This window comes from Ascaphus truei, unplaced genomic scaffold, assembly GCF_040206685.1.
Source record: "Ascaphus truei isolate aAscTru1 unplaced genomic scaffold, aAscTru1.hap1 HAP1_SCAFFOLD_342, whole genome shotgun sequence".
NCBI lineage: Eukaryota > Metazoa > Chordata > Amphibia > Anura > Ascaphidae > Ascaphus > Ascaphus truei.
Window position 1 is genome coordinate 283,740 of NW_027456421.1, and position 19,724 is coordinate 303,463.

The following is a 19,724-nucleotide window of genomic DNA, read 5'->3' on the forward strand; positions in this document are numbered from 1 at the left end:
TAACCGCTTCCTTGTTCTAACTGCTTCTGGTTCTAACTGCACACACTTTAAACAACCAGCACTGCTTCTGGTCCTTCCTACTGTCTCTGTACGTTCTCCCTACCTACCAATTAGACTGTAAGCTCCTCGGGGCAGGGACTCCTCTTCCGAAATGTTACTTTTATGTCTAAAGCACTTATTCCCATGATCTGTTATTTATATTATCTGTTATTTATTTGATTACCACGTGTATTACTACTGTGAAGCGCTATGTACACTAATGGCGCTATATAAATAAAGACATACAATACAATACAACTGCACACACTTTAAACAACCAGCACTTGAAATCAACCACACATATCGGTCAGTACACGCAGTACACGCAAGTGGGTGTCAGTGAGAGGTGTGGGATGGGTGCTGTACATTGGGTGTCAGTGAGAGGTGTGGGATGGGTGCTGTACATTGGGTATCAGTGAGAGGTGTGTGTGATGGGTGCTGTACATTGGGTGTTAGTGAGAGGTGTGGGATGGGTGCTGTACATTGGGTGTCAGTGAGAGGTGTGTGATGGGTGCTGTACATTGGGTGTCAGTGTGCGATTCGGTATGTCAGGGTCTCTTCTGACCATATTTAGAGCAGTAATACGAAACGTCACAGACAGGACGGGAAGACGAGTATTTTTAAAATACTTTATTTTTCATTGGAAAATAGACATCAGTTCTGAAAAATTTCTGAAAATAAAACTAAGTCAGATTAACAGTCTGAGAGCAGAAGGAAGGGGAGTGCGGGTATACAGATGGTAACAGGTAATACTGCCCCGGGTAAAATATATATATATATATATGTATAGGGAGACAGACGATGATAACCTGTGATAAGACGATGCCCAGGATTAAAGTATCTTGCAAACACTTAAGAACAGAGCAACTCCATACTGACAAGGCATATCGAGAACACACAGGATAGAGAGAGTGGCAAGAGACGGGAGAGGGTGAGAAAGAGGTGGAGAGACGGGTGTGATCCCGTAGCCATGAGGACACAGCATGGATAGAGAGAGAGTGGAAAGAGACGGGAGAGGGTGAGAGAGGTGGAGAGACGGGTCCTATAGCCATGAGGACACACAGAATAGAGAGTGGAAGGAGACGGGAGAGGGTGAGAAAGAGGTGGAGAGACGGATCCCGTAGCCATGAGGACACACAGGAGAGAGAGTAGAAAGAGACGGGAGAGGGTGAGAAAGAGGCGGAGAGACGGGTGTGATCCCGTAGCCATGAAGACACAGCATGGGTTATCTGATAATCTCCAAACAAAACACATACCAAATCAGAGAACAAAACGATAGAGTGCTCCCAGTACAACCTTTCCCTGAGAGGCGAGGCATATGGAGGGTGCCGCTATGATGTCATAACTCCTGCGCAGCTGGCAGCTTGGAGCAAGACCCCCCCCAGACACCCAAAATACAGTGGGGGGAAAATGTACACACACAAGATGAAGCCGTGGAATCTGCTGCTCTCCTCTCCAACAACAGGGGGCCTCACTGAGCACAGTTACTATTTAGGGGGGTAGGGGTACAGTTTAATCAGGGGCCAGGAAACCCCCCAGGCTGTGAGTAACAGGAAGAGGTGGGCCAGCCTCTTTGCTGGACGCACTGTCCTGCACTGTGTAATATAGCCCAGCAAAGCATTGCAGGCTTCGCCAGCAGCGAGGGGTTAAGGCAGAATTATTTGTTTCAGCTGTAATTAACCCCTTGTCTACTATCAGGGATTGCAGTATAGAACAGGGAAGGCTTCAAATTCTGAGCAGCAAGGGGGATATACTGTGCGGTAACACGTATATATACCTCCCGGGATGAGAAGCCAGTGAGACATACTTTGCGGTAGCACGTATACAGTATATACCTCCCGGGATGAGAAGCCAGTGAGACATACTGTGCGGTAACACGTATATATACCTCCCGGGATGAGAAGCCAGTGAGACATACTGTGCGGTAACACGTATATAAACCTCCCGGGATGAGAAGCCAGTGAGACATACTGTGCAGTAACACGTATATATACCTCCCGGGATGAGAAGCCAGTGAGACATACTGTGCGGTAACACGTATATATACCTCCCGGGATGAGAAGCCAGTGAGACATACTGTGCGGTAACACGTATATATACCTCCCGGGATGAGAAGCCAGTGAGACATACTGTGCGGTAACACGTATATATACCTCCCGGGATGAGAAGCCAGTGAGACATACTGTGCGGTAACACGTATATATACCTCCCGGGATGAGAAGCCAGTGAGACATACTGTGCGGTAACACGTATATATACCTCCCGGGATGAGAAGCCAGTGAGACATACTGTGCGGTAACACGTATATATACCTCCCGGGATGAGAAGCCAGTGAGACATACTGTGCGGTAACACCCCCCATCTGATCCTCCCTCTGTCCTGTCAGTAAGGTTAGGCTACCCTGACTACCCCCCACTAGCTGCAGAAGAACGTATAGAGTGGGCGTTACTCAGAGGTGCCAGTACAGAGTGGGCGTTACTCAGAGGTGCCAGTATACAGTGGGCGTTACTCAGAGGTGCCAGTACAGAGTGGGCGTTACTCAGAGGTGCCAGTATACAGTGGGCGTTACTCAGAGGTGCCAGTATACAGTGGGTGTTACTCAGAGGTGCCAGTACAGAGTGGGCGTTACTCAGAGGTGCCAGTATAGAGTGGGCGTTACTCAGAGGTGCCAGTATAGAGTGGGCGTTACTCAGAGGTGCCAGTATACAGTGGGCGTTACTCAGAGGTGCCAGTATACAGTGGGTGTTACTCAGAGGTGCCAGTATAGAGTGGGCGTTACTCAGAGGTGCCAGTATACAGTGGGCGTTACTCAGAGGTGCCAGTACAGAGTGGGCGTTACTCAGAGGTGCCAGTATAGAGTGGGCGTTACTCAGAGGTGCCAGTATACAGTGGGCGTTACTCAGAGGTGCCAGTACAGAGTGGGCGTTACTCAGAGGTGCCAGTACAGAGTGGGCGTTACTCAGAGGTGCCAGTACAGAGTGGGCGTTACTCAGAGGTGCCAGTATACAGTGGGCGTTACTCAGAGGTGCCAGTATACAGTGGGCGTTACTCAGAGGTGCCAGTATACAGTGGGCGTTACTCAGAGGTGCCAGTATACAGTGGGCGTTACTCAGAGGTGCCAGTATACAGTGGGCGTTACTCAGAGGTGCCAGTATACAGTGGGCGTTACTCAGAGGTGCCAGTATACAGTGGGCGTTACTCAGAGGTGCCAGTACAGAGTGGGCGTTACTCAGAGGTGCCAGTATACAGTGGGCGTTACTCAGAGGTGCCAGTATACAGTGGGCGTTACTCAGAGGTGCCAGTATACAGTGGGCGTTACTCAGAGGTGCCAGTATACAGTGGGCGTTACTCAGAGGTGCCAGTACAGAGTGGGCGTTACTCAGAGGTACCAGTATACAGTGGGCGTTACTCAGAGGTGCCAGTATACAGTGGGCGTTACTCAGAGGTGCCAGTATACAGTGGGCGTTACTCAGAGGTGCCAGTATACAGTGGGCGTTACTCAGAGGTGCCAGTACAGAGTGGGCGTTACTCAGAGGTGCCAGTATACAGTGGGCGTTACTCAGAGGTGCCAGTACAGAGTGGGCGTTACTCAGAGGTGCCAGTATACAGTGGGCGTTACTCAGAGGTGCCAGTACAGAGTGGGCGTTACTCAGAGGTGCCAGTATACAGTGGGCGTTACTCAGAGGTGCCAGTACAGAGTGGGCGTTACTCAGAGGTGCCAGTATACAGTGGGCGTTACTCAGAGGTGCCAGTACAGAGTGGGCGTTACTCAGAGGTGCCAGTATACAGTGGGCGTTACTCAGAGGTGCCAGTATACAGTGGGCGTTACTCAGAGGTGCCAGTACAGAGTGGGCGTTACTCAGAGGTGCCAGTATACAGTGGGCGTTACTCAGAGGTGCCAGTATAGAGTGGGCGTTACTCAGAGGTGCCAGTATACAGTGGGCGTTACTCAGAGGTGCCAGTATACAGTGGGCGTTACTCAGAGGTGCCAGTATACAGTGGGCGTTACTCAGAGGTGCCAGTACACAGTGGGCGTTACTCAGAGGTGCCAGTACAGAGTGGGCGTTACTCAGAGGTGCCAGTATACAGTGGGCGTTACTCAGAGGTGCCAGTATACAGTGGGCGTTACTCAGAGGTGCCAGTATACAGTGGGCGTTACTCAGAGGTGCCAGTATACAGTGGGCGTTACTCAGAGGTGCCAGTATACAGTGGGCGTTACTCAGAGGTGCCAGTATACAGTGGGCGTTACTCAGAGGTGCCAGTATACAGTGGGCGTTACTCAGAGGTGCCAGTACAGAGTGGGCGTTACTCAGAGGTGCCAGTATACAGTGGGCGTTACTCAGAGGTGCCAGTACAAATTTGCAGTTAATTCATCCAATTAACAGACATATGAAAATGTGCAAATTCTGCGATTTACTTGTGTAAGGGAAACATCTGACTGAGCACCCACGTGGGGGGGGGGGGGGGAGGGGGGGGAGACGCCGAGCAATGCCCGGTCAATCCCTTGCACAGCTGCTGTAACCGCGCTGGGACCCATACCCCCAGAATACTGCGTGTTAATCATTCAAATACCCCCCCCCCCCATGGTCCCGCAGGGTTACACGGGTCCCTCCGTGTGGGGCACATTAGCCGTTACTGCCCGGAGCTGACCCCCCCGTGGTCCCGCAGGGTTACATGGGTCCCTCTGTGTGGGGCACATTAGCCGTTACTGCCCGGAGCTGTCCCCCCTGTGGTCCCGCAGGGTTACATGGGTCCCTCTGTGTGGGGCACATTAGCCGTTACTGCCCGGAGCTGTCCCCCCCCGTGGTCCCGCAGGGTTACACGGGTCCCTCCGTGTGGGGCACATTAGCCGTTACTGCCCGGAGCTGTCCCCCCCCGTGGTCCCGCAGGGTTACACGGGTCCCTCCGTGTGGGGCACATTAGCCGTTACTGCCCGGAGCTGTCCCCCCCCGTGGTCCCGCAGGGTTACACGGGTCCCTCCGTGTGGGGCACATTAGCCGTTACTGCCCGGAGCTGTCCCCCCCGTGGTCCCACAGGGTTACACGGGTCCCTCCGTGTGGGGCACATTAGCCGTTATTGCCCGGAGCCGTCAGCAATATGAACCCTTAGGGCCAGAGTGCCTACGGGGAGCTGACACCAAGCCGTTTATCGACATATACTGATTGAAGTGGGGATAGCAGCTTATAACCTCTTTCCTTATGCTGGGTTGTAGGCTCCTCTCTCCGGGGCGATATCACACAGCGGAGGCAGCACACGTCCCATGGGGAGCGATGAGGGGTTGGGCAGTGGAAGCCCTTCCTCCCTCTAGTTGAGCAGGTTGCCCTGCTCCTGTGCCCGGGTCAGACTGTCCTTCCGGTGGAGGTGATGTACCCCCATTCTTTTGGGGCTGCGGTGTGGGCGTCCAGTTGGAGGCTTCTCCCTGTACACCTCCTCTTGCTGCACACAGGGCTCCTGAATCTCCTCTTCTGTTACCGTCTCCTCCTCTGCAAGTATCTGCTGCTCGTCTGACCCTTCCTCTTCCTCCTCTGCAAGTATCTGCTGCTCGTCTGACCCTTCCTCTTCCTCCTCTGGTGCCCCGGTCAGCAGATCCTGGGTCTCCTCCTGGGAGAACTCTTTGCCATACTCGTTGGGGAGGTGCTCTCTCCGCACCCCTGTGCCCTCTGCCTCTAGGCTGGACTCCAGACTGCCCGCCCAGCTGTGTCCGGAGCTCTCCCGGTCAGAGTAAGCCTGCGCCGCCCTGCTCAGCTCCTGCATGGAATGGCTGAACCTCCTTTGCAGCTCCAGCGCAGTGTCCCTGCTGAAAGACGTGCGGTGTGCCAGCGACACCGTGCTCGGTACGGCCTTCTCCACGAACATTCTCTGCCAGTTAGCCAGCATGTCCTCCTCTGAGCTGGCAGAGCTGGGGGCCGCACTGCTCACCGGGGAGCGGGCGGGGTTGTCTGCGCTCCGCGCCCGCTGTGGATAACTAGCGGTGGAAGCTGGGCTGTTGGGTACGGTGCGGTGCCTGTCTGGGCTACCCTCCTCGCCCAGTACCAGGCTGAGTGAGATGGCCTGGCGTGTGGCGTAGGTGCAGTTGGGCAGTGGACTGTTTTTGGGTATCCTCACCTTCTCGTCTGAGAACTCGATCACTTTGCGGCCGGGGTACATGGAATGGGGAGGGGGAGGTGTGGGGTAAGGGCTGAGCTTCTCAAATGTGGGGGGCTCCTCCGAGGTGCTGTCTTCGCTGCCCTGCTGCCGCAGACCCCCATTCTGCTGATGCCAGACCTCCCCTGCCCTCTCGCTTGGGCAGCTCATGTCCACGTGCACGAAGACATCCTCGGCGGTGGGGCCGCTGCCGCTGCTGGAGGTGGCGGAGTTTAGGATGAGGGACTCTGGCTTCTCCAACACACGGGCAATGACAGAAGTGGGCACCACATCAGAGAGAGAGAGGCTAGGGGGAGGGGTGTCCTGACCGGATCCCAGGGACGAGCCGGAACTCTGCAGATGCTTGGAGACCATGTCCTGTAGCTTGTAGGGCAGCTGTGAGGAGGGGGACAGCTTAGTAACAACATTACACTGGTAGGGGGGCTGGGGGTTACTCACACTGCTCATCTCAAAAACTCACATCTCAGGCACTCTGTGACACGGAAACTCACATCTCAGACACTCCGTGACACGGACACTCACATCTCAGGCACTCTGTGACACGGAAACTCACATCTCAGACACGCCGTGACACGGATACTCACATCTCAGACACTCCATGACACGGACACTCACATCTCAGGCACTCCATGACACGGACACTCACATCTCAGGCACTCCATGACATGGACACTCACATCTCAGGCACTCTGTGACACAGACACTCATATCTCAGGCACTCCGTGACACTGATACTCACATCTCAGGCACTCCGTGACACTGATACTCACATCTCAGACACTGTGACACAGATACTCACATCTCAGGCACTCCATGACACGGACACTCACATCTCAGACACTCTGTGACACGGATACTCACATCTCAGGCACTCCATGACACGGACACTCACATCTCAGACACTCCGTGACACTGATACTCACATCTCAGACACTGTGACACAGATACTCACATCTCAGACACTGTGACACAGACACTCACATCTCAGACACGCCGTGACACGGATACTCACATCTCAGGCACTCCATGACACTCACATCTCAGACACTCCGTGACACTGATACTCACATCTCAGACACTGTGACACAGATACTCACATCTCAGACACTGTGACACGGATACTCACATCTCAGACACTGTGACACAGATACTCACATCTTAGGCACTCCGTGACACGGACACTCACATCTCAGGCACTCCGTGACACTGATACTCACTTCTCAGACACTCTGTGACACGGATACTCACATCTCAGACACTCCGTGACACTGACACTCACATCTCAGACACTGTGACACAGATACTCACATCTCAGACACTCCGTGACACTGATACTCACATCTCAGACACTGTGACACAGATACTCACATCTCAGACACTGTGACACAGATACTCACATCTCAGGCACTCCGTGACACGGACACTCACATCTCAGGCACTCTGTGACACAGACACTCACATCTCAGACACTCCATGACACGGACACTCACATCTCAGGCACTCCGTGACACAGACACTCACATCTCAGACACTCAGTGACACGGATACTCACATCTCAGGCACTCCATGACACGGACACTTACATCTCAGACACTCCGTGACACGGATACTCACATCTCAGACACTCCGTGACACGGATACTCACATCTCAGACACTCCATGACACGGACACTCACATCTCAGGCACTCCGTGACACAGACACTCACATCTCAGACACTCAGTGACACGGATACTCACATCTCAGGCACTCCATGACACGGACACTTACATCTCAGACACTCCGTGACACGGATACTCACATCTCAGGCACTCCATGTCACGAATACTCACATTTCAGTGTGACGGGGGAGGGGTGCCAAGCGTGTAATAAAGGGGTCACCCCCATTAGGCACCCCCTTCCACCGTCTGGGAGGTGAGGGGTTAACCAGAAATGTACGTATAATACATATGTTCCCCTGCTTCATAACCAAAAGGTACGTCCCTTGGTTATCCTATTCCCACATTTAGAGGGAATTAATGTATTTTTATTCCCCTGCCTCAGGGCAAACTGTTTTATTTGCTAGATGTGTATATGGGTACAAGTATTGGTGTTTGTACCTGTGCAGTGTATGCAACAACCACATACACTGGGATCTATGCGAGAGGGAAAGGGTTAATGTTAATTTGGTGTTTATGGCCCTTTGTCCCCTTTCCCGCCTTTGCAGGCTCCATTTTGCAGTCTCTCCATAGGTCGCCATTACAGCCCCATGTAACCGTATGGAGATTCCGGCGACTAGGGCCCGATATCGTGGAAGACCTGCAGGTGGCGCCCGAGAGGAGGAGCGGCGGTTCCCCATTGTAAGTCAATGGAGCCATTCATTTCAATGGGGATTCCTCGAAGCCGACCTCCAGGAACGGGTTGCCAACCATCCTAACCGCAGACCGCAAGAGCGGAAACATTGTCTTGAAGAGAGCTTTGATCACTCCCCGGTCAAGTTCAAATTCAATTGGCGTGGGAAACTTAGGTTCTAGGGCACCCAGGAATAAAATTCTTTTTGCCCCATGACCCTAGGAACCCCCTCACTTGACCCCAACCGGGTCCGAGAGTAAATGACCCCGGTAAAGGGTCGTGCTCGTTATAAGGGTCGCACCATAGACTCTAATGGCGGAGGTAAAAGTCGCGAGTGAAAACGGCTAAGTCAGAGTGAGCAGAAACCTGGAACCCATAACTCCGGTTCTCTTCAACCTAGAGGGCTGAGATTCGGCCACCATGTAGTCCTAGTTCCGGCAGGATTGCATGGCAAATACCGACCCTCTCGGGGCAACAGAACGGAGTCAGGGTAATTGCAAATTTGGGTTTCTGCCATTGACTTGCATGGCAGAAAAAAGCCTTTGGAAAATGTGCTTTTAAACCTGTGTGTATCTCCGGTCCGGTGGGTCACAGCAAGCTGAAACTTGGCCACCATGGAGAGTCCCCTCCGGCATGAGGGTCTGGCAAGTTTCAGCCCGCTCGGCCCAGCCGAAACGGATTATTTTAATATATATAGATATTAAAAAATGTATTGTGTTTCAAAGCGGGGATAAAAGCCCGCGAAAGTTAATGGCTCTGCTTAATGTTAATGCTCAGGGGGGTGACCCATCGGCTACAACAGACCCCCTGATCAAAGGCTCAGCCACTCGGGCTGTATACATTAGGGCGGAGAAATGCAGGGCTTGAGTGGTCTGTAAGTGCTATAATTCACACCTACAGACAAAGGGTTTACTGACCAGATACCAGGCTGGTAGACTTTTAGGCGCCCTGACTTTTGTGTGGGGGCTAAAGAAATGAGACCCCAAGGGCCAGAAGTACGCATGTGCCAACTAACTGGGGGCATGATCTAACAATGTTCCCACGTTAGCTGGCAAGGAGGGATTGGGTGCAGATAATTGTCATCCAATGTCTTGCACTCAATGCCAGGGTATAGGAATGAAATCCCATATAAACCAGTGTAAACCCTATACCCAGTGTCTTCGTGATGTCTTCATCTGAACCTGTATTGCTGAATGAATTGCCAATCCCTTTATCATGATCAATGGTGAGCGCTTCGCCCTGCACCTTCCTTATTTGTTACCCAATGTGTTTTCTGTGGTAACCACGCCTGTGCTAAATAAGCTCATCTTAACTCGTACAACAATTCTATATTTATAATGTAAGCACTATGTGTGCAGTGCTCTACGTGTTTGCACAATCTGCATAGATGAGGTTTTGGTACACTGCTAGGTGGTACAGGCCTTTTAATGTAAGCACTATGTGTGCAGTGCTGTACGTGTTTGCACAATCTGCATAGATGAGGTTTTGGTACACTGCTAGGTGGTACAGGCCTTTTAATGTAAGCACTATGTGTGCAGTGCTGTACGTGTTTGCACAATCTGCATAGATGAGGTTTTGGTACACTGCTAGGTGGTACAGGCCTTTTAATGTAAGCACTATGTGTGCAGTGCTGTACGTGTTTGCACAATCTGCATAGATGAGGTTTTGGTACACTGCTAGGTGGTACAGGCCTTTTAATGTAAGCACTATGTGTGCAGTGCTGTACGTGTTTGCACAATCTGCATAGATGAGGTTTTGGTACACTGCTAGGTGGTACAGGCCTTTTAACATGTTAATGCATGCGTTCCTAAAACATAACGTGCAGGTTGTATATCTTGGGTGTGGAAACTGGGAGTCCTGACATCAAGGGGGCCACATTGCATATGTTACCTGTCCCTTTTCCCCATAAGATCTTTCTTATTGTGGAACAGATCAGTAGTCTGCGGTATTATATTGGAATTGAGTGTCCCGGTCCTGTGACCATGGGAGTGAGCGTGTCCTTGTCGTGTTTAACCTTTGCTCAAATCAACTGTGCTGATTTGGTTCAGCGAATGGAAGACCTCACAGTATAACTAAACGTGGCGTTACTACTCCCACTGCTGCCAGGCCTGAGACAGATATTTTAACAGCTAGAAGTTTTCATTTTCCAGAATTGACTTGGCACAAATAATTCCTTCTCTGTCTGAATTCTTCAGCATTGGGTCACTTCAGGAGTTTAATAACCCCACACTTTTTATTTTTATGTGTCTAACAAAATAGTAAGTCATAAATCAGACGGTTCCTGTCTCACTGGTGGTTAACAGGAATATAAAGTACCCTGTATAGAAATTGTAATTGTGACCTAAAGTCATGTCCTTTTCTATGCTGTGCAAGACTCTGGGTAAGTCTATTGCTTTTTAATATTCTCTGTGGAGAGCGATCCCTTGTACTCTAGGCAGACGCACACAAATAAGAAATGGGATAGTGTGGAAATTCTGCCATTTGACGGGTCTTTTGTCAGGATCTATTTAGGTAAGCGTCTCCCAGGTATCATATTCATTATTATTTTCCAATGCTAAATAAACCAGCAACCCATTTGTTTATTGAAAGTGTGTACACACACACACACACACACACACCCCCCCACACCCCCTTAGTCCTGTGCAGAAGTGGGAAGTGCGGTGTCCTGTCTGGTCATTTTTATATAATACTATTGTCCTTTAGCAGTTAAATCAGCTGTAATATTTTGGAAGCTCAGAATTACAACCATGCATGTGAACACCTTCTGAAGAAGACTGATATGTAAGGCAAGACGGAAGCAACAATACTGTACGTCCGTTGCCAAACTTTGACTGTATGTGCTTTGTTGCGGTCACCTTTTCCTAACGACAGCCCCATAGCAGGTGAGATTTCCCTAGAATTGACAATTCGCTGGCGTATGACTGCCTGCAGGAAGATAGGGATTGTGAATTATTTATTCAAATAGCTGACCAAAAATAATACAGTATTTACTCCCTAAAACTTCAAAGGCTAGTTTGGTGATTTTTAATGGAAGGGCAGCTCTTGCCTCTCCCGGCTTGTTCCTCTTCAGCCTGTGATCCTTCTCTTTAGGCGCAAAGTTCACCTTTCCTGTCTCGCCTTTAAATACTTTCTGGGCAAGCTACCCAGCTACCTGAACAAGCTCCTCACCCCTACCACATGCAGCACCTATCACCTGAGATCAGACTCCAAAAGACTGTTAATTTTTCCCAAGGCTCAACAAAGTATCCGGACGTTCCTCCTTCTCTTACCGTGCACCCCAAAACTGGAACAACCTACCAGAGACTCTCACATCCACCACCAGTTTAAGTTCTTTCATAACTAAGGCTGTCTCACATTTTATCCTGGTCTGTAACTGTTTCATACGCCCATAACATATATTATCTGTAACTGTGCACGCAATGTCTTGTACTGCTGCGGCCAAGTTTATTTGAGCATTTGCCCGGTCTCGGCCGCAGCAGTAACCAGGCGCGCGCCGGGATGTGCCTGGTGCGCGCCGAAGCCGCGGAGGAGCGCCCTCCGATCGGGGCTTTCTCCCTCCGCTCGCCGGGTCCGCCGGAACCCCCTGCCGCCGTCCCCCACATCGCGGGACACCAGGGCTCCCTCGGGGAGCCCTGGACGCGCGTGCAGGGGGCGCAGGCACCCGATGACGCGTGACCGCGCGTCGATGACGCGCAGCACGCCGAGGGAGTGCGGCTAGCATGCCGGGGCATCCCCAGGCTTGCGGAGCTAGCCACACTCAAATAAAATGTGCCGCCTCTGTATATAATGTATATCCTGCTCATTACTGTACCTGTAACCATGTATTATTTGTTTTACTCTGTGCCCAGGACATACTTGAAAACGAGAGGTAACTCTCACTGTATTACTTCCTGGTAAAATATTTTATAAATAAATAAATAAATCCTGTACCTGATTGCTTCATTGTCCAACCCCTAAGTAAGTGTATATTTTGCCTGTTATTTGTATATCTTGTGTGTTCACCTTCTTTAAGGAATAAATTATATTTATTATATCTAAGTCGTGTTCAGTTCAACCCAGATATTTTGTGTATATTATAGCCTATCACTAGCTATCGTGACACTTAGGCACTGTGACACAGACACTCACATCTCAGAGACTGTGACACAAACACTCACATCTCAGACACTGTGACACAGATACCCACATCTCAGACACTGTGACACAGACACTCACATCTCAGATACTACGTGACACAGATACTCACATCTCAGACACTGTGACACAGACACTCACATCTCAGACACTGTGACACAGATACTCACATCTCAGACACTGTGACACAGATACCCACATCTCAGACACTGTAACACAGACACTCACATCTCAGAAACTGTGACACAGACACTCACATCTCAGACACTGTGACACAGATACTCACATCTCAGACACTGTGACACAGATACTCACATCTCAGACACTGTGACACAGATACTCACATCTCAGGCACTGTGACACGGATACTCACATCTCAGACACTGTGACACAGATACCCACATCTCAGACACTGTGACACAGACACTCACATCTCAGACACTGTGACACAGATACTCACATCTCAGACACTGTGACACAGATACCCACATCTCAGACACTGTAACACAGACACTCACATCTCAGACACTGTGACACAGACACTCACATCTCAGAGACTGTGACACAAACACTCACATCTCAGACACTGTGACACAGATACCCACATCTCAGACACTGTGACACAGACACTCACATCTCAGACACTGTGACACAGATACCCACATCTCAGACACTGTGTCACGGACACTCACATCTCAGACACTGTGACACAGATACTCACATCTCAGACACTGTGACACAGACACTCACATCTCAGATACTACGTGACACAGATACTCACATCTCAGACACTGTGACACAGACACTCACATCTCAGACACTGTGACACAGATACTCACATCTCAGACACTGTGACACAGATACCCACATCTCAGACACTGTAACACAGACACTCACATCTCAGAAACTGTGACACAGACACTCACATCTCAGACACTGTGACACAGATACTCACATCTCAGACACTGTAACACAGACACTCACATCTCAGACACTGTAACACAGACACTCACATCTCAGACACTGTAACACAGACACTCACATCTCAGACACTGTGACACAGACACTCACATCTCAGACACTGTAACACAGACACTCACATCTCAGAGACTGTGACACAGACACTCACATCTCAGACACTGTGACACAGATACCCACATCTCAGACACTGTGACACAGACACTCACATCTCAGAGACTGTGACACAGACACTCACATCTCAGACACTGTGACACAGATACCCACATCTCAGACACTGTGACACGGACACTCACATCTCAGACACTGTGACACAGATACTCACATCTCAGACACTGTGACACAGACACTCACATCTCAGACACTCCGTGACACAGATACTCACATCTCAGACACTGTGACACAGACACTCACATCTCAGACACTGTGACACAGATACTCACATCTCAGACACTGTGACACAGATACCCACATCTCAGACACTGTAACACAGACACTCACATCTCAGACACTGTGACACAGACACTCACATCTCAGACACTGTGACACAGATACTCACATCTCAGACACTGTAACACAGACACTCACATCTCAGACACTGTAACACAGACACTCACATCTCAGACACTGTAACACAGACATTCACATCTCAGACACTGTGACACAGACACTCACATCTCAGACACTGTAACACAGACACTCACATCTCAGACACTGTAACACAGACACTCACATCTCAGACACTGTGACACAGACACTCACATCTCAGACACTGTAACACAGACACCCACATCTCAGACACTGTAACACAGACACTCACATCTCAGACACTGTGACACAGACACTCACATCTCAGACACTGTAACACAGACACTCACATCTCAGACACTGTAACACAGACACTCACATCTCAGACACTGTGACACGGACACTCACATCTAAGACACTGTGACACAGACACTCACATCTCAGACACTGTAACACAGACACCCACATCTCAGACACTGTAACACAGACACTCACATCTCAGACACTGTGACACAGACACTCACATCTCAGACACTGTGACACAGACACTCACATCTCAGACACTGTATCACGGACACTCACATCTCAGACACTGTGACACAGACACTCACATCTCAGACACTGTAACACAGACACTCACATCTCAGACACTGTGACACAGACACTCACATCTCAGACACTGTGACACAGATACTCACATCTCAGACACTGTGTCACGGACACTCACATCTCAGACACTGTGACACAGACACTCACATCTCAGACACTGTAACACAGACGCTCACATCTCAGACACTGTGACACAGACACTCACATCTCAGACACTGTGACACAGACACTCACATCTCAGACACTGTGACACAGACACTCACATCTCAGACACTGTGACACGGATACTCACATCTCAGACACTGTGACACGGATACTCACATCTCAGACACTGTGACACAGATACTCACATCTCAGACACTGTGACACAGATACTCACATCTCAGACACTGTGACACGGATACTCACATCTCAGACACTGTGACACGGATACTCACATCTCAGACACTGTGACACAGACACTCACATCTCAGACACTGTGACACAGATACTCACATCTCAGACACTGTGACACAGACACTCACATCTCAGACACTGTGACACAGATACTCACATCTCAGACACTGTGACACAGATACTCACATCTCAGACACTGTGACACAGATACTCACATCTCAGACACTGTGACACAGATACTCACATCTCAGACACTGTGACACAGATACTCACATCTCAGACACTGTGACACAGATACTCACATCTCAGGCACTGTGACACGGATACTCACATCTCAGACACTGTGACACAGATACTCACATCTCAGACACTGTGACACAGACACTCACATCTCAGACACTCCGTGAAACAGATACTCACATCTCAGACACTCCGTGAAACAGATACTCACATCTCAGACACTGTGACACAGACACTCACATCTCAGACACTGTATCACGGACACTCACATCTCAGACACTGTGACACAGACACTCACATCTCAGACACTGTAACACAGACACTCACATCTCAGACACTGTGACACAGACACTCACATCTCAGACACTGTGACACAGAAACTCACATCTCAGACACTGTGTCACGGACACTCACATCTCAGACACTGTGACACAGACACTCACATCTCAGACACTGTAACACAGACACTCACATCTCAGACACTGTGACACAGACACTCACATCTCAGACACTGTGACACGGATACTCACATCTCAGACACTGTGACACGGATACTCACATCTCAGACACTGTGACACAGATACTCACATCTCAGACACTGTGACACAGATACTCACATCTCAGACACTGTGACACAGATACTCACATCTCAGACACTGTGACACAGATACTCACATCTCAGGCACTGTGACACGGATACTCACATCTCAGACACTGTGACACAGATACCCACATCTCAGACACTGTGACACAGACACTCACATCTCAGACACTGTGACACAGATACTCACATCTCAGACACTGTGACACAGATACTCACATCTCAGACACTGTGACACAGACACTCACATCTCAGACACTGTGACACAGATACTCACATCTCAGACACTGTGACACAGATACTCACATCTCAGGCACTGTGACACGGATACTCACATCTCAGGCACTGTGACACGGATACTCACATCTCAGACACTGTGACACAGATACTCACATCTCAGACACTGTGACACAGACACTCACATCTCAGACACTCCGTGAAACAGATACTCACATCTCAGACACTCCGTGAAACAGATACTCACATCTCAGACACTGTGACACAGATACTCACATCTCAGACACTGTGACACAGACACTCACATCTCAGACACTGTGACCCAGACACTCACATCTCAGACACTGTAACACAGATACTCACATCTCAGACACTGTGACACAGACACTCACATCTCAGACACTGTGACACAGACACTCACATCTCAGACACTGTGACACAGACACTCACATCTCAGACACTCCGTGACACAGACACTCACATCTCAGACACTGTGACACAGATACTCACATCTCAGACACTGTGACACAGATACTCACATCTCAGACACTCCGTGAAACAGATACTCACATCTCAGACACTGTGACACAGATACTCACATCTCAGACACTGTGACACAGACACTCACATCTCAGACACTGTGACACAGACACTCACATCTCAGACACTGTAACACAGATACTCACATCTCAGACACTGTGACACAGACACTCACATCTCAGACACTGTGACACAGACACTCACATCTCAGACACTGTGACACAGACACTCACATCTCAGACACTCCGTGACACAGACACTCACATCTCAGACACTGTGACACAGATACTCACATCTCAGACACTGTGACACAGATACTCACATCTCAGACACTCCGTGAAACAGATACTCACATCTCAGACACTCCGTGAAACAGATACTCACATCTCAGACACTGTGACACAGACACTCACATCTCAGACACTGTGACACAGACACTCACATCTCAGACACGGTGACACAGATACTCACATCTCAGACACTCCGTGAAACAGATACTCACATCTCAGACAATGTGACACAGATACTCACATCTCAGACACTGTGACACAGATACTCACATCTCAGACACTGTGACACAGATACTCACATCTCAGACACTGTGACACAGATACTCACATCTCAGACACTGTGACACAGATACTCACATCTCAGACACTGTGACACGGATACTCACATCTCAGACACTGTGACACGGATACTCACATCTCAGACACTGTGACACAGACACTCACATCTCAGACACTGTGACACAGACATTCACATCTCAGACACGGTGACACAGACACTCACATCTCAGGCACTGTGACACAGACACTCACATCTCAGACACTGTGACACAGACACTCACATCTCAGACACTCTGTGACACAGATACTCACATCTCAGACACTGTGACACAGATACCCACATCTCAGACACTGTGACACAGATACTCACATCTCAGACACTGTGACACAGATACCCACATCTCAGACACTGTGACACAGATACTCACATCTCAGACACTGTGACACAGACACTCACATCTCAGACACTGTGACACAGACACTCACATCTCAGACACTGTGACACGGACACTCACATCTCAGACACTGTGACACAGACACTCACATCTCAGACACTGTGACACAGATACTCACATCTCAGACACTGTGACACGGATACTCACATCTCAGACACTGTGACACAGACACTCACATCTCAGACACTGTGACACAGACACTCACATCTCAGACACTGTGACAGACACTCACATCTCAGGCACTCCGTGACACAGATACTCACATCTCAGACACGGTGACACAGATACTCACATCTCAGACACTGTGACACAGATACTCACATCTCAGACACTGTGACACAGATACTCACATCTCAGACACTGTGACACAGACACTCACATCTCAGACACTGTGACACAGACACTCACATCTCAGACACTGTGACACGGATACTCACATCTCAGACACTGTGACACAGACACTCACATCTCAGACACTGTGACACAGACACTCACATCTCAGACACGGCGACACAGATACTCACATCTCAGACACTGTGACACAGACACTCACATCTCAGACACTCAGTGACACAGACACTCACATCTCAGACACGGCGACACAGACACTCACATCTCAGACACTGTGACACAGATACTCACATCTCAGACACTGTGACACAGATACTCACATCTCTGACACTGTGACACAGACATTCACATCTCAGACACTGTGACACAGATACTCACATCTCAGACACTCCGTGACACGGATACTCACATCTCAGACACTCCGTGACACGGATACTCACATCTCAGACACTGTGACACAGACACTCACATCTCAGACACTGTGACACAGATACTCACATCTCAGACACTCCGTGACACGGATACTCACATCTCAGACACTCCATGACACGGATACTCACATCTCAGACACTGTGACACAGACACTCACATCTCAGACACTGTGACACAGATACTCACATCTCAGACACTCCGTGACACGGATACTCACATCTCAGACACTCCATGACACGGATACTCACATCTCAGACACTGTGACACAGACACTCACATCTCAGACACTGTGACACAGATACTCACATCTCAGACACTCCGTGACACAGATACTCACATCTCAGGCACTCCCCCTGACATACTCACATCTGCAAACTTGTGGTTCCTGAAGTGTGACTTGTTGCATTTCAGCAGCTGCACAGCGAGGTTGCAGTCCTGCCGATAGCGCTCCTGTAATGAGAACGCAGACAGCGTCAGTGCACGTCACGTACAGACCGGAGAATCGGACTGCAGCGCTCCATCATACCAACTCTGTCACACCCCGCCCGTTATCGTGCACACATTACACCCCCGCCCGTTATCGTGCACACATTACACCCCCGCCCGTTATCTTGCACACATTACACCCCCGCCCGTTATCGCGCACACATTACACCCCCCGCCCGTTATCTTGCACACATTACACCCCCGCCCGTTATCTTGCACACATTACACCCCCGCCCGTTATCTTGCACACATTACACCCCTGCCCGTTATCGTGCACACATTACACCCCCGCCCGTTATCTTGCACACATTACACCCCCCGCCCGTTATCTTGCACACATTACACCCCCCGCCCGTTATCTTGCACACATTACACCCCCCGCCCGTTATCGCGCACACATTACACCCCCCGCCCGTTATCGCGCACACATTACACCCCCGCCTGCTATCTTGCACACATTACACCCCCCGCCTGTTATCTTGCACACATTACACCCCCCGCCCGTTATCTTGCACACATTACACCCCCGCCCGTTATCGCGCACACATTACACCCCCCGCCTGTTATCTTGCACACATTACACCCCCGCCCGTTATCTTGCACACATTACACCCCCGCCCGTTATCTTGCACACATTACACCCCCGCCCGTTATC

The 19,724-nt window shown here is 50.0% G+C and overlaps 2 protein-coding genes across 2 annotated transcripts; both read right to left on the bottom strand.

Moving 5' to 3' along the window:
* Window positions 1-654: 654 nt before the first annotated feature.
* On the bottom strand, window positions 655-5,194 carry LOC142483606 (uncharacterized). Its single transcript, XM_075583618.1, has 3 exons — window positions 5,175-5,194; window positions 4,085-4,257; window positions 655-3,964 (listed from the first exon to the last, which is right to left on the bottom strand). Exons 1-3 carry the CDS (start codon window positions 5,192-5,194, stop codon window positions 2,445-2,447), a joined length of 1,713 nt encoding a protein of 570 aa, XP_075439733.1. The 3' UTR covers window positions 655-2,444.
* Window positions 4,249-19,104, bottom strand: LOC142483607 (tight junction-associated protein 1-like). The gene is made up of 3 exons (XM_075583619.1): window positions 19,075-19,104; window positions 18,950-19,033; window positions 4,249-6,558 (listed from the first exon to the last, which is right to left on the bottom strand). The coding sequence occupies exons 1-3, from the start codon at window positions 19,102-19,104 to the stop codon at window positions 5,344-5,346; spliced, it is 1,329 nt and encodes a 442-aa protein (XP_075439734.1). The 3' UTR covers window positions 4,249-5,343.
* Between the last annotated feature and the right edge of the window lie 620 nt (window positions 19,105-19,724).